The sequence below is a fragment of the Aegilops tauschii genome, chromosome 6, assembly GCF_002575655.3.
Source record: "Aegilops tauschii subsp. strangulata cultivar AL8/78 chromosome 6, Aet v6.0, whole genome shotgun sequence".
NCBI classification, from domain to species: Eukaryota; Viridiplantae; Streptophyta; class Magnoliopsida; order Poales; family Poaceae; genus Aegilops; species Aegilops tauschii.
The window spans coordinates 308,906,189-308,922,056 of record NC_053040.3 but is presented as its reverse complement, the minus strand read 5'-3'; the positions used below and the strand labels follow the sequence as shown (position 1 = coordinate 308,922,056).

Sequence of the window (15,868 nt, the reverse complement as noted above, 5' to 3'; positions counted from 1 at the left end):
CAAGGTGGCTAGCAGTGATACTCTCTCAAACAGGAAGGAAGTGAGCCACTTTGGAAAGACGATCAACGACTACGAAGATAGCGTTATTCCCTTTCTTGGTCCTGGGAAAGCCGGTGATGAAGTCCATACCAACTTTATCCCATTTCCACTCACGAATGGCTAAAGGCTGAAGGGTGCCAGCAGGCCTTTGATGCTCTGCCTTAACGTGATGACAAACATCACAGTTAGCAATGAACTGAGCGATTTCTCTCTTCATCCTAGTCCACCAGAACCTCTGGCGTAGGTCCTGATACATTTTAGTACTAACGGGATGAATCGTGAAAGGAGATTCATGTGCCTCCTTAAGGATTAGTTGTTGAAGATCTTGATTCTTGGGAACCACCAAGCGATTCTCAAAGAAAACAACACCTCGGTCATCTATAGAGAAACTTCCAACAACCCCCTTATTAATGTTTCTCTTGATCCGGGAAATTCCCGTATCCTGCTTCTGAGTAGAGATGATCTGATCCACAAGAGTAGGTTTCACCACCAAGGTAGAAAGGAATCCATGAGGAGCAATGTGAAGGTTAAGCTTACAGAATTCCTCATGAAGAAGTGGTTGGCCCTGCTGCAACATAAGATAGTTGCAATAGGACTTACGACTTAGCGCATCAGCCATGACATTGCCCTTTCCTGGGGTGTAGGTAATCCCTAAGTAGTAATCTGAGATCAACTCCAACCAACATCTTTGCCTAAGGTTTAAATCAGGTTGGGTGAAGATATACTTGAGACTCTGGTGATCGGTGTAAATCTCGCAACGTTTACCAAGAAGGTAATGTCGCCATGTCTTAAGTGCATAGACTACGACTGCAAGCTCTAGATCATGTGTAGGATAATTATCCTCATGTGGATGCAACTTTCGAGATGCATAGGCAATCACATGACGATCCTGCATAAGAATGCAACCTAGTCCCTGTCGTGAGGCATCACAATAGATAACAAAGTCCTTAGTGAAATCCGGTGGCACCAGTATGGGAGTAGAAGTCAGGCGTCTTTTCAGTTCCTGGAAACTGTGCTCACACTGTGGGGACCACTTAAACTTTTTATCTTTCTTGAGAAGTTCCATGAGAGGTTTGGCCACTTTGGAGAAGTTCTCAAAGAAGCGGCGACAATAACTGGCTAGACCAAGAAAACTCCTAACTTGTTTAACTGTTTCAGGTGGAGTCCAATCAAGGACGGCCTAAACTCTCTCGGGATTGACTACAATGCCCTTACCAGAGATCACGTGGCCTAGGCAGGTCACTTCTGGCAACCAAAATTCGCACTTAGAGAACTTGGCATAAAGGCGATGCTCTCTGAGTTTTTCCAACACAAGTCTAAGATGTTCGGCATGCTCTTCCTCGTTCTTCGAGTAAATAAGAATATCATCGAGGTAAACCACGACGAACTGTTCTTAGTACTCCATGAAGATCGAGTTCATCAAGTGGGAGAAGGTAGCTGGAGCATTGGTTAGACCAAAGGACATGACGGTGTACTCGTACTGGCCATAACGAGTGAAAAAAGCCGTCTTAGGAATGTCCCTATTTCTGATCTTGATTTGGTGGTAACCTAACCTCAAATCCATCTTGGAAAAGACTGAGGATCCAGCGAGCTGATCATACAGGTCTTTGATCCTGGGGAGCGGATACTTGTTCTTTATCGTGACCAAATTAATGGGACGATAATCTACAACCATCCGATCCGTACCATCCTTCTTCTTGACGAAGAGGACAGGGCAAGCCCAGGGAGTAGAGCTAGGACGGATGAAACCCTTTTGCAAGGATTCATCGAGTTGTTTCTTAAGCTTAGCTAGTTCTAAGGGTGCCATCTTGTAAGGTCTCCTAGAAATTGGGGCGGTTCCTGGGATAAGATCTATAACAAACTCTACGTCTCTGTCAGGTGGAATACCTGGCAGTTCTTCTGGAAAGACATCCGGAAATTTTCGAACTATGGGGATATCCTCAAGGTCTGGAAGAGGACTGGCATTAAGAGAATAGAGTAGATGCTTTGCAACTCTGGTGGAGACAGTGACTAACTTGCCAGATGGGTGTGTGAGCTGAACAGACCTGGTGTAACAATCAATCTTGGCATGATGAGCTGTCATCCAGTCCATACCCAAGATGATGTAAATATCTGTAGACTTGAGGGCTATAAGTGAGGCAAGGAATACAAGTCTGTCAACAAGGATTTCATTACCATGGCTTATTCTGGAAGTTTGCCGTCTAGACCCTGGTGTTTAGATTTCAAGTGGAGTTGGCATATCACAAAATGACATGTCGTGCAAACGAGCATAGCCTTCAGAGATGAAGGAGTGAGATGCTCCGGTATCGAACAGAATCGAAGCTGGATGGCAATTGACAAGGAGTGTACCAAGAACAACATCCGGATCATCATGAGCGTCTTTAGCAGAGACGTGATGCACACGTCCACGTTCAGTGGGAGCTGACTTGACACTAATCATCTTGCGTGATGGCTTACCACGGCCAACAGACTTCTCAGGCGGGAGTGGAGCATAGTTGGTTTGAGAGCAGTCACGTGCATAGTGTCCTGGCTTTCCGCATGTGAAGCAAGTCCCTGAAGTAGGACGTGGACCCGCATTGACAGGCGGTCTACAATAGGCTTGGGTGGAGCATACTGCTGAACTGGGTGAGGCGCCAAATCCGGGTGCATATCCAGGTGGAAGAGCGGAGTTTGGAACCCAAATCCGGCGCTTCTAAGAACTATAACCGGAGGAAGAAACCAAATCACGGGTGTGCTTACGAGACTCCTCGTAAGTGAGCTGAGCTGTCTCCGCATTAATGGCCTTGTTCACAAGAGCCTGGAATGTATCACAATGATGCAGGTGGAGATCACGACGCAACTTGGGGTTGAGACCCTTCCGGAACCTAGCCTGCTTCTTGGCGTCCGTGGACACTTCTTCTATAGCATAGCGACCGAGGTTCTCAAACTCTCTACTGAAAGCATCAACAGCCAGCTTACCCTGGGTGAAACTACAGAACTCTTCTCTCTTGCGGTCAATGAGAGCCAGAGGAATGTGATGCTCGCGAAAAGCCTTAGTGAAATCTCTCCAGGTAGGTATCTGGCCAGCTGGAAGCATAGCCTCATAGTTCTGCAACCAAAGACTAGCAGGACCTTCCAGGTGATATGCAGCATAGGTGACCTTGTCACCTTCAGCTATGTTCGCACAACGCAGCTTGTGAGTGATACTACGGAGCTAGTCATCTGCATCGAGTGGCTCAATGGAATGACGGAAGGTAGGTGGTTTTAGACCAATGAAATCATAGATGGTCGCTGACTCTTTGCACTGGGGTACGGTGTTCTCCTCGATATGTGCTAACAAGCGGTTAGACTCACGCTTGTTCCTCTCCATCTCTAACATGAACTCTGCCAACGAAGGCTGGTCGGGAGGATCCTCATCCCTACCATCTCCGTGGTTCCAACTACGAGCAACAGAACTTCGGTTAGCTGACGACATCCTGAGAAACGAAACCAAGGACGGAGTCAACATCAAGTATAGGATGCAGAAGGTAGCATAAGAAATTAGTATCTCTCGGACTCCTAGGACAATTCCAGCAGCATAACGGCAGTAAAATGCTCAAAATGAGACATTCTGCAAAAGACGGGGTAGCACCATACTCAACATCATCACTCAAGGTTCTGAGATATTACTAAAAAGGCTACACCGGAGGTACTCGAACTGGGATATGACTCTGATCAACCAATCCTAAGAGACTACGGAGTAGTAGCACGTGATCCTGATAGACAGAAGAGGAAGCCTAGTTCCTTAACCCCGTAGGAAAGATAGGATGACTCAGATCAGAAGGGCATGAGGTATAAGGAGTAAAAAGAGCCTTACGTTCCCTTCCACAAACAATTCCCTTATGTAACTAAAGAATTTGTTGACTCAACTTCGACCAGTTTGGCTTGGTAATCCTACAGGCAGTCAGGCTCAGATACCAAAGCTGTCAGGACCCCGACTCTAAGTCACACCGATCTAGCATGTAACACCTCATATCACTTTGCGGCCTCACGCACGGTATTCCCACGGGTGTCGCCTTACCATGGCCAGGGACCGTTTGCGCCTTTTGGCTCATGTATATGACAGTGTCGCTAGCATCCATATGACAGAGAACCGGGCCGATATGACTAGTCGTGAACCCAAAGTGGCACTAACTTACAGGGACAGGCATACATGAAACAACATCGAGCATGTCGGTCAGCAGCGTGTGAATCTGGGCTGTAGCAGCTGGGCTAATAGGACTCCGGGAACCCGGCCTATAGCAGGCTAGCAGGACTCCGGATGTCACCGCGTGACATTTCCCCGAAGGGACAGACACAAGAACGAAGTGAGTCACATGCCGTCCAGTCCAAGTGTTCCGGAGCAGTAGTGCTGGGCTAGCAGGACTCCGGTAAACCGGGCTGTAGCGGACTACCATGGCTCAGTGGAAGCACCAGACTACATTTCCCCATAAGAGAGGCTACCAAGGATAGACAACTAGGTTGTCGGATCCCACACATAGCAATACATGTTACACGTACGCATAACATGCAAGTATTTGTTGTACAACATGGCATCACAACATAACTCGACAACTCATATAGATAAAGGCCCAGAAGAGCCACATAGCATTTAATACAAACAGGGGTCTCATGACCCATCATTCAGAGCAAAAAGGCAACGGAAGCATTACATGTCTGGGTATAGACAACTACAAAAGAAAAAGGCCGAGAAGCCTGACTATCTACAATACCCTCCCAAGGGTACAAGATCGTAGTTGAGGTAACTAGCTAGTCGTCGAAGTCCATGCAGAACTACTACTGAGACAGAAGTCTCATGTGCAAAAACATAAATTAAGCAACATGAGTACAAAGGTACTCAGCAAGACTTACATCAGATCCTATCATACATGCATTTGTATCAAGAAGGTAATGTGGGGTTTAGTTGCAGCAAGCCAGCTTTGACTCAGTGGCTATCCTGTTCTACGACTACGAGAAACTTCTTTGAGGTGAGGCAGCGCACACGAGTCCACTAATCACCACATCAATACACTACTATGGATTCATCCCCGTCTCTCTACGAGAAGGCCATCCATAGCACTCACACTTGTCTTGAGCATTTTAGAGTATCCACTTTAAGTTGTCTATGTACCACGTAAGCATCCAAGAAGTCCATAACCGAGGACACGACTATTCGAATAGATCATGATAACCCTGCAGGGGTGTACTTCTTCACACACGCTCTCACCACTTATCACCATGTACACGTCATGTATCTCGGCAACCTTCAAGCGGAAGCCTGGCGAGGGTGTCGGCCACGACCTGACTAACCACACAAGACCCTAGTCCAGGTTTATCGCCTATTCGAGTTCCATCCGCAAGGAGATCCGGCCGGGGTTTCGCTCACGGCCCCAAACGATGTGTACAGGGTTCCCGAGCCCACCATCCGGGTGCCACTCGGTACACCGGGCCACGTGTGCCTAGTCTGTCCCAAGTCCACCCAGCTGGGTGCCACTCGGTAGAAAAATAGCACTACCTACAAACACCAGAAACTAGTTGCGACTCCTAGACAGAGATCAAGTTGGTTAATAAGTCGAGAGAGCTTGGAGCGCCCGGAGCCCAATGTGTGGTAGTAGCTAGTCATTGGACAACTTACACATAACTCGGTTCTTAAGGACGGTCCCAATGAGACAACCCACCATGTACTCCTACATGGCCTCTCACCGCTATCTTTTCCAAATCGTGTTCACACGCTTAACTCTCAGCATCAGAACATAGCATAACAGTCCAATCCATTCCCAATGAATCAAACCTGACACAACTCTAAGCAATAGCAGGCATGGCATGGTAGGAACACAACATGGCTCAATCAATTCCTACACATGCTAGTGGGTTTCAACTATTTACTGTGGCAATGACAGGTCATGCAGAGGAATGGGTTCATCTACCGCATCATAAAGTAGCAGTTGAATCGTTGTTGTCCTAATGCAATAAAAGAGAGCAGGAGAGAGAGAGAGACTGGGATTGTATCGGAATGAACAAGGGGGTTTTGTTTGCCTGGTAGATCAACAGAGGGGCACTGCTCCTTGGAGAGGTACTCTGGAACACTCTCCGGAGCAGGACCTATCGAGAAGGAACGGTGTCGAAAATCAATACACAAACATATGCAACAATATGATGCATGAAAATGGCATGTAGATGTGATGTTTTTTGTGCTAATGCATCTAGCATTCTACTTGGATGAAGTCCATTTGAACCAAGGGTTCTAATGCAACTCCAAATTTAAATTTTTTAAATGCCATTTATGTGTTTTCACCTATACAGCAGGTATTAGTTGGTTTGTCATGCATGAAACTGGTACGGATGGATAGATTGAATTTTTTTGATAATTTTTCATATATAACATATTTCAATCTGAGCTACGGTTGAATTTCTGTGAATTTTAGAAGTTCTACTAATTTCTGGAATTTCCTGATTTATTTTAATACCAGAAAATGAATAACTGCGTCAGCATTACAGAGGCATGATGTCAGCGAGTCAACCGTGGCTGACCAGGTCAAACTTGACGTGTGGGCTCCATACGTCAGTGTCATGGTTAATTAACATAGTTAATTAATTGTCAAACTAATCCTAAACTAAAAATTAGCAGGGCCGGGCCCCACATGTCAGTGTCACAGGGGGGGTTAGTTAGCGGGGTTGAACCAGTTTAAGCGGCGATTAGTCGCCGGCGAGGGCGAGCGCGTCGGGTTCGTCGCTTCGGCGACCAAATGCGCAGCGGAGACCACGGGCGAGGAGCCGGCGCTCGTCTGCGTCATCTGGAGTAAGTGGGAGAGGCGGGGGTGGCCGGAGCTCGTCGGAAACGAGCTCGAGGTGGCGGCCGGAGTTCGGCCAGGTGCGCGCGGGTGCTGCAGGGCACGGCAGGAGCTAAGGGCGGCGGCGTTGGCTTTCTGGGAGGCTACTGAGCGCGGTGGCAGGTGCATCCGCGGGCTGCGGTGGCTCTGGCCACGATGGGGAGGTACCACGACGGCGCGACCGCTCGGGTCCGGCGGCTAGCGTAGCTACAGCACGAAATCGAGCGCGGGGAAGGAGGGGAAGCGGAGGAGAGCGCACGGCGGTCTCGATGGCGTCGTGCGTGAGCTCGGGGAAGCACTGGTGTGGCTGGAATGTCGTCAGCGATCTCGGGCGGCCGGAGGTGAAGACGAAGTTGGTGGTGGCGATGTAGGCCGTCCGGAGGTGCGTTGCTCGACGGAGAGGAGGAGGGAGAAGCGGTGAAGCTTCTGAGCTTGTCGGAGAGGCGAGGCCGTGGCGGTGCGCGCGGCAACGGCGAGTGGCGGCGACGGTAGCGCTCGGGTGGTGAGAGAGAGAGCGGCAGAGGAGGGGATGCCCACAGGAGAGAGTGGGAGAGGTGCGGGGCGGCGCGTGGCGTCGTCCAGGGCATCCAGGGCGACGAGGGGGTGAGGTAGACAGGCAGGAGGTGGACGGACGCGTGCGAGCGCAACGCGGGCACACGTCCCTGTCCTCCTGGCGCGGTGGAGACAACGACTGGCACTGGCCCGTCGGCTGAGCCGGCCTGTTGGGCCACTGGGCTAGCAAGTAAGAAGCCCAGGTAAGGTTCCCCTTTCCTCTTTCTTTCAATGTTGTTTTGTTTTCTATTTTCCGACATTTGTTTCTGCTTAAAAATAATACTAAACTAATTTATTTTCTTATGCCAATTTTAGTAGGAGCTAATGGTATTATTCAAAAGCTCCTCAACAACTAGCATAATTTTTGCCGGATAGATTCCAACAAAAGAATGGCACCAGCAAAAGATCACATATTGCCATCCCCTTACAACAATATTGTGTTTCAACGATGACGCCTTACCCTGTAGATGACCTCGATAATCTCTGGCTTAGCAAAAGATCAAGTTTAGCGTCCATTTCGGCTTGCTTCTTCTAATTCCTCTACCTTCTTAGTCAAGGTGTTGACAATCTCCCGAAGCTCTGCACTACCTTTCTTCTCCGCTGCCAGTTGTGCTTCAAGGTTGGTACCACTAGTTCTCTCACGCACATGCTGGATCCCCACATGCTGAAGAAACTTAGGCTTCTTGGTGTGCTGAGTGAGCACGTCAGGTACAACATTAGTCACGGAGATAGGTTGTTGTCCATCTTTGGTAGGTTGAGAGTGTTGGGGAACATAGTAATTTCAAAAAAAAATCCTACACACACGCAAGATCATGGTGATGCATAGCAACAAGAGGGGAGAGTGTTGTCCACGTACCCTCATAGACCATTAAGCGGAAGCGTTATGACAACGCGGTTGATGTAGTCATACGTCTTCATGATCCACCGATCCTCCGTACTGAACGTACGACACCTCCTCGTTCAGCACACGTTCAACTTGGTGACGTCCCGCGGACTCACGATCCAGTAGAGCTCGAGGGAGATTTTCGTCAGCACGACGGGGTGGTGACGATGTTGATGAAGTTACCGACGCAGGGCTTCGCCTAAGCACCGCTACGATATGACCGAGGTGGATTATGGTGGAGGGGGCACCGCACACGGCTGGGAGAGATCAATGATCAACTTGTGTGTTCTTGGGTGCCCCCTGCCCCCGTATATAAAGGAGCAAGGGGGGGCAGACGGCCCTGTAGGGCGCGCTAGGAGGAGGTGTCCTCCTCCTAGTAGGAGTAGGACTCCCCTCTTTCCTACTCCTACTAGGAGGGGGAAAGGAAGGGGGAGAAAGAGAAGGAAAGCCCCCCCTTCCTAGTCCAATTCGGACCAGAGGGGGAGGGGGCACGCGGCCTGCCCTGGCCGACCCTTCTCTCTCTCCACTAGGGCCCAACAGGGCCCATTAACCCCCGGGGGGTTCCGGTAACCCCTCCGGCACTCCGGTAAAATCCCGATTTCTCCCGCAACTCTTTCGATGTCCAAATGTAGGCTTCCAATATATCAATCTTTATGTCTCGACCATTTCGAGACTCCTCGTCATGTCCATGATCCCATCTAGGACTCCGAACTACCTTCGGTACATCAAAACATATAAACTCATAATACCGATCGTCACAGAATTTTAAGCGTGCGGACCCTATGGGTTCGAGAACTATGTAGACATGACCGAGACACGTCTCCGGTCAATAACCAATAGAGGAACCTGGATGCTCATATTGGTTCCTACATATTCTACGAAGATCTTTATCGGTCAAACCGCATAACAACATACATTGTTCCCTTTGTCATCGGTATGTTACTTGCCCGAGTTTCGATCGTCGGTATCTCAATACCTAGCTCAATCTCGTAACCGGCAAGTCTCTTTACTCATTATGGAATGCATCATCCCGCAACTAACTCATTAGTCACATTGCTTGCAAGGCTTATAGTGATGTGCATTACCGAGAGGGCCCAGAGATACCTCTCCGACAATCGGAGTGACAAATGCTAATCTCAATCTATGCCAACTCAACAAGTACCATCGGAGACACCTGTAGAGCACCTTTATAATCACCCAGTTACGTTGTGAAGTTTGGTAGCACACAGAGTGTTCCTTCGGTAATCGGGAGTTGCATAATCTCATAGTCGTAAGAACATGTATATGTCATGAAGAAAGCAATAGTAGTAAACTAAACGATCAAGTGCTAAGCTAACGGGATGGGTCAAGTCAATCACATCATTCTCCTAATGATGTGATCCCGTTAATCAAATGACAACTCATGTCCATGGCTAGGAAACTCAACCATCTTTGATCAACGAGCTAGTCAAGTAGAGGCATACCAGTGACACATTGTTTGTCTATGTATTTACACATGTATTATGTTTCCGGTTAATACAATTCTAGCATGAATAATAAACATTTATCATGATATGAGGAAATAAATAATAACTTTATTATTGCCTCTAGGGCATATTTCCTTCAAAGAGACCTTCTCTTCCATTTGAATCTAGCAACGCAAGCAACAAACAAACATGGTTATGAGGTTATGAGACAGCTTTGCCACAAGACATAGAAACAAATGGAAAAAAATCTAATCTAAGCACCATGCACCGATGTTTTACCATGTAGTGGCTCGCACAGGCCCGCGTGCTGCATCACATGAAGAGGAGAACAACCAAACATAGTTTTCTTGTCGCTGCAGCATAACTGCACATGAATTTATTGTTTGCATTGCTGCACCTACACTTCTTAGTTGCTGACCCCAAAGGGTATTCTACAATGCTGCTACAGTGAATACGTGCACCGTTGTCCTACCATGCTCTGTTGCAACAGGTGTTGTGTAGAGTACTTTTTTCAACAGGCACACTTCCTATTAACAACCTATAATCTCTGGATTGCTTAATGTGGCAACAAGCACTTGGAAGAGACAAACTAAGCATTATTCAACTTGGCAACTAAGTATAACTAATCTGGAAACTAACGATTGTAAACCTTTTAGTAAATAGGTACTTTGTATTTCTGGCAACTAGTTAAGTTCAAACCTGGTAAGTGAGTACTTATAATCTGACAACTAAAACTGTAAGTGCATCTAGTGCCACCCTAGTTGGTTTTGGAGTATTGACGACAAACCTGGTTGAGGGACTAATGTGTTTGTGAGAATTGCAGGATAACACAGGTAGTAGTCCCTCATTGATTCGGTTTACCTACCGAACATGACCCTACAAATGTGTGAAGACATTGAAGACAATGGTGGTATGTGAAGATATTCACAATGAAGATTATGACTCGAGAAGACATTCACGTGAAGACTATGCAGTGCGAAGACATAGTTGTTTCGTAGTTTCCTTTTTCTTCTTTGTTGAGTCATAGGAACCACCGTACTGTTATGTGGGGTCCAAGTGAACAAAGTCAGAGTGACTGAAGTGATGCTCAACCATATCCTATGTCTTCGAGCGAAGACAATGTGAGCAAATCTTATCCAGAGTTGGATGAGTCAGCTTTACTTGTAGCCCAAGTCAAGCTACCGCGTGTGTTTGAAATCTGACCGTTGGAACACATGTCAGTTCCTTAGTGACCCAAGGTCATTTCGGACAAATCAGGTTGGGTTGCCTAGTGGCTATAAATAGCCCACCCCCTACACCATAAATTTGTGGCTGCTCAGAGTTAGAGCAACCCACCTCCGAAGCATTTGAGAGAGAGATCCTTGCGAGGACAAAGCCCATAACACCTAGAGCCCAAAGAGTGTTTGGCATCACTCAAGTCTTTCTGTCCGCGTGACCTGAAGACTTGTTACACTTGAGGACTGTGAATCCTCCAGCGGGTTAGGCGTCGTGTTCTGAGCATCCAAGAGTCATTGTGGATTGCCGGTGAACGAAGTCTGTGAAGGATTGGAATTCTACCTTGAAGACTTACCAGACTGATTGGGCGAGGACTAAGTGTCCTTAGCTCAAGGGGAATAAGGTGAAGACGCGGTCTTCTGAGTTGAATCTCAGCCTCCCTAACCAGACGTACAGTTGTCACAACAACTGGAACTGGTCCAACAAATCCTTGTCCTCTCCAAGCAACTGTTTCTATCCCTTCCTTAAGTTATTTACAGTTTGTCTTCGTGAAGTCGTTTGCATGCTTGCCTAATCTGTTTGACTTCGCTGTGTGACGACTATTGTTGTTTGGTTTCATACTATCTTCCATCTTGATCCATACTACCTGGCTGCTAATAGTCTTCGTGCTTTAGCTTCATTACTTGCTTGACTATGGCTTGTCTAGTGTAGTCTACCTTCCGCTGCATATCAATAGGTTCATTTTTATTGTTTGTCTTTGAAACTTTCATGTTTTGAAGACTTTCATAAAAATCGTCTATTCACCCCCCCCCTCTAGTCGATAACTAGCACTTTCAATTGGTACCAGAGCAAGGTACTCCATTGTCTGTGTGATTCGGTTTAACCACCTGGAGTTTTAGCTATGTCAACTCCAGGGATAATCAAAGTCTCCGCTGCGTGCCCTGTCTTCGATGGCACTGATTACCCTTACTGGAAGAATAAGTTGCGCATGCATCTTGAAGCCATTAATGTCGATCTATGGTATGTCATCAAGAATGGCGTTCCCAAGACTCGTGAAGGTGTCACCCCTGCTGATGTCAAGAAGTTCGTTCAACTGGATTCTGCTGCCAAGAACATCATCTGTGGTCATCTGACCAAAGGACAGTATGGCCATGTGAGTGCTCTAGAAGCGTCGAAGCTAGTCTGGGACTGGCTCTCCAAGGTCAACAAAGGCATCTCAACTCAGAGAGATCAAAGGATCGGTGTCCTTCGCAACCTATTCAACCGCTTCAAGAGAAACGACAATGAGAATGTCCAGCTCACGTTTGATCGCCTCACTGACATCACCAATGAGCTTCATGCTCTCGGCGCCACTGAAATCACCAAGCATGAAATCGTCAAGACACTCCTGAGATCACTTGACAGCTCGTTTGACACCCTAGCCCTGATGATTCAAGAACGCCCTGACTTCAAGACACTCGGTCCATCTGACATACTTGAGAGGCTCAACGCACATGAGTTTCAGCTATCTAAGAAAAGAGACATCTATGGTCCCAACTATGGCCGAACTCGCGCTTTGAAGGCAAATGTTGTTTCCTCATCTGAAGAAGATTCTGACTGCAGTTCCAGTGATCCTGAAGACATTGGAAAGGAGCTTGCTATGCTTGTGAAGAAGTTCCAGATATTCACTAAGAAAGAAGGCTTCAGAAAGTCTTCACGATCCAGCTCAAGAAATGATGAAGCTTCTACTCATGACCACAAGAAGAGAACGTGCCACAAGTGCAAGAAACCTGGTCACTACATCTCTGAGTGTCCACAATGGGACAATGAGAACAACAAGACGAAGAAGAGCAAAGAATATGATTCTGATGACAACAAGAAGAAGAAATCCTCAAAGTCTTCTTCCAAGTCTTCGTCCAAGTCTTCATCACACAAGAAGAGCTCATCTGGCAAGGCTCGTGCTTTTGTTGGCAAGGAGATGGATTTAGAGGAGGAGTCTGCTTCTGAGGAAGCAGAGGTGGAGTCCGACTCTGGCGTTGCAAGTCTGGCTCTAGCTACAGCCTACGTTGCCAAGTCCATCTTCAACATTTAAGACAATGGCTCCGTCACCAACGCTGATCTAATGACAAGGACGACTCTGCTCCCACCTACTACTTCATGGCACGCGGTGCCAAGGTAAACTCATGCGATACTTACTTTCAAACATCAAGTGAAGATGACTCTGATTGTGAATCGAAACCTAGCTACAAAACACTTGCTAAAATTGCAACTGAACAACAGAAAGCTATGGAACATATTCAAAAATTGCTAGACAAAAGCGATGACCTATTGGACGCAGAAATGACCCGATCTTAGTCCTTAATTGGAGACATCAAAAATCTTCATGTTAAGTACGAGGAACTTGAATGTCGTCATGAAACGCTCTCAACGACTCATGAAAAGATGTCCTACGATTATCTTCAAAGGAAGCAAGATCTTGAGAAATTAAGAGCGGCTCATGAAGATCTTCAAAAAGAGAACGAGTCACTTCGGGCTCAACAGATCAGTCCCGCTCAGGAAGGATTTGAACCACCATGTCTTAAATGCCTTGAGCGTGATAACGCTACTTCTTTTGCTGAATGTTCTACTGTTGCTACTATTACAATATCTTCAACTGTTGATGGGGTAACTAACCTCTCTGCTGAGGATACCACTACTATGGCTAATGACATTGCTTGAGACGGGGATGTACAAAAGTCTCAAAGGGCATCAGACATTATGTGATGTCCTCAAAAAGCAGATTCTGAATCGAAACCCTAGGAAAGAGGGTGTTGGGTTCGAGAGGAAAATGAATGTGGATGGTTCTTACTAGAAGCCTAAGCAGTACCCCAAAACCACATGGGTTGCTGCAAAGGGACCTTCAGTGGACCCATCCACCTTATCTAGCTTCACCTATGCTAACCCCATTATCATTTATGAATCCTTTGATGCGTACTATAAATTGTTTAAGAATCAGAATGGTGAAGTGTTTGCCAAGTATATTGGTACTAACTGCAGGAATGGACCACCCTTGAAGAAGATCTGGGTGCCCAAAATTGTCTTGAGAATCTTCCTGTGAATGTCATCATGACACCACAAGGGAAGAAGACAAATCCCAGACCAAAGGCTTAGTATGGTCCAAAGGCTTCATACAGACAGAGGACTCACAAGAGTCACCCTAACGCCAATGTTTTGCAGGGAATCATACTCAAACTTATGAATATGAACGTGTTTCTTCAAACCGTTACGTTCATAAGACTAAGAACTATTCTGCTTATTCATATGAGTATTACTCACCTCCTGCAAGGCTATTTGCTAGGGCTCCAAAGCCGAAGTTCTCAGATATTGCACTTAGACTCATTGCTTCTAAGCCACCCCTGAAAATGTGGATGGTTAAGGAAAATTAACTTTCTTTTGCAGGGAAAGGTCTCCAGCCGGAAATCAAAGGCGTCCGATGCTTATGCTGGGGACCTAAAACATCTTGTGGGGCGCAAGATAAAATGTCCAAATGGTCTTAATATGTATTTTGTTCCTAAATCGCTTGCCATTCATCCTATCAGTCCTAACCTTGATCTGAGCTTTGATAATCCTCTTGTCCGTCAACTGTTTATGCTTCACAATACTCTTGGTGAAGCCTACCCCCTAACTGTACTGTAGGGTATGACACCAAATGCTTCAGAATGGATTATGGACAGTGGATGCACTAATCACATGACTAGTGATCAAAGTCTTCTCATGGACTCAACCTTATGTCTTTCTAACAAGAGTCACATCACATTTGCTGACACTGGTAAAAGCAAGGTATTGGGTCTAGGTAGAGTTGCAATCTCAAAGGATCAGCACATGGATAAAGTGATGCTTGTTGAATCCCTCGGTTTCAACTTAATGTCTATCTCAATGCTTTCTGACTTGAAGATGATTGTGATATTTGGAAAATATTGTTGCCTTGTTCTAATGGAATCTGACAAGCCTCTAGTCTTTGAAGGGTACCGGAAAGATGATCTATACATGGTAGATTTCTCAGCAGGACCACAGTTGGTCGTATGTCTTCTAGCAAAAGCTTCAGAGTGCTGGCTCTGGCATCGGAGGCTAGCTGGCACGAGGAACCTGTACACTCTCGCGAAGAATAAACACGTCGTAGGCATCGAGGGCGTCAAGTTCAAGAAGGATCATCTGTGTGGTGCCTGCGAAGCTGGAAAGATGACTAGGGAAAAGCATCCCTCGAAGACAATCATGACGACTGTCGGTGTCAAAACCGGCGGATCTCGGGTAGGGGGTCCCGAACTGTGCGTCTAAGGCTAATGGTAACAGGAGGCGGGGGACACAATGTTTACCCAGGTTCAGGCCCTCTCAATGGAGGTAATACCCTACTTCCTGCTTGATTGATCTTGATCATATGAGTATTACAAGAGTTGATCTACCACGAGATCGTAGAGGCTAAACCCTAGAAGCTAGCCTATGATCATGATTGTTCTTCTTGTCCTACGGACTAAACCCTCCGGTTTATATAGACACTGTTGGGGGCTAGGGTTACACAGAGTCGGTTACAGAGAAGGAGATCTACATATCCGAATCGCCAAGCTTGCCTTCCACGCAAAGGAGAGTCCGACTCGGACACGGGACAAAGTCTTTAATCTTGTATCTTCATAGTCCAGCAGTCCGGCCAAAGTATATAGTCTGGCTGTCCGAGGACCCCTTAATCCAGGACTCCCTCAGTAGCCCCTGAACCAGGCTTCAATGACGATGAGTCCGGCGCGCAGATTGTATTCGGCATTGCAAGGCGGGTTCCCTCTCTGAATACTCCATAGAAGATTTTAAACACAAGGATCGTGTCCGGCTCTGCAAAACAAATTCCACATACCACCATAGAGAGTACAATATTCCACAAA

The 15,868-nt window shown here is 46.8% G+C and overlaps 1 protein-coding gene across 1 annotated transcript in view; it reads right to left on the bottom strand.

Moving 5' to 3' along the window:
- Nucleotides 1-7,923: 7,923 nt before the first annotated feature.
- Nucleotides 7,924-15,868, bottom strand: part of LOC141026045 (uncharacterized) — a 192,628-nt gene continuing 184,683 nt past the window's right edge. The window contains exon 11 of the mRNA XM_073501995.1: nucleotides 7,924-8,162. Coding sequence (XP_073358096.1) covers nucleotides 7,924-8,162 — 239 coding nt within the window. The remainder of the gene's footprint in view (nucleotides 8,163-15,868) is intronic.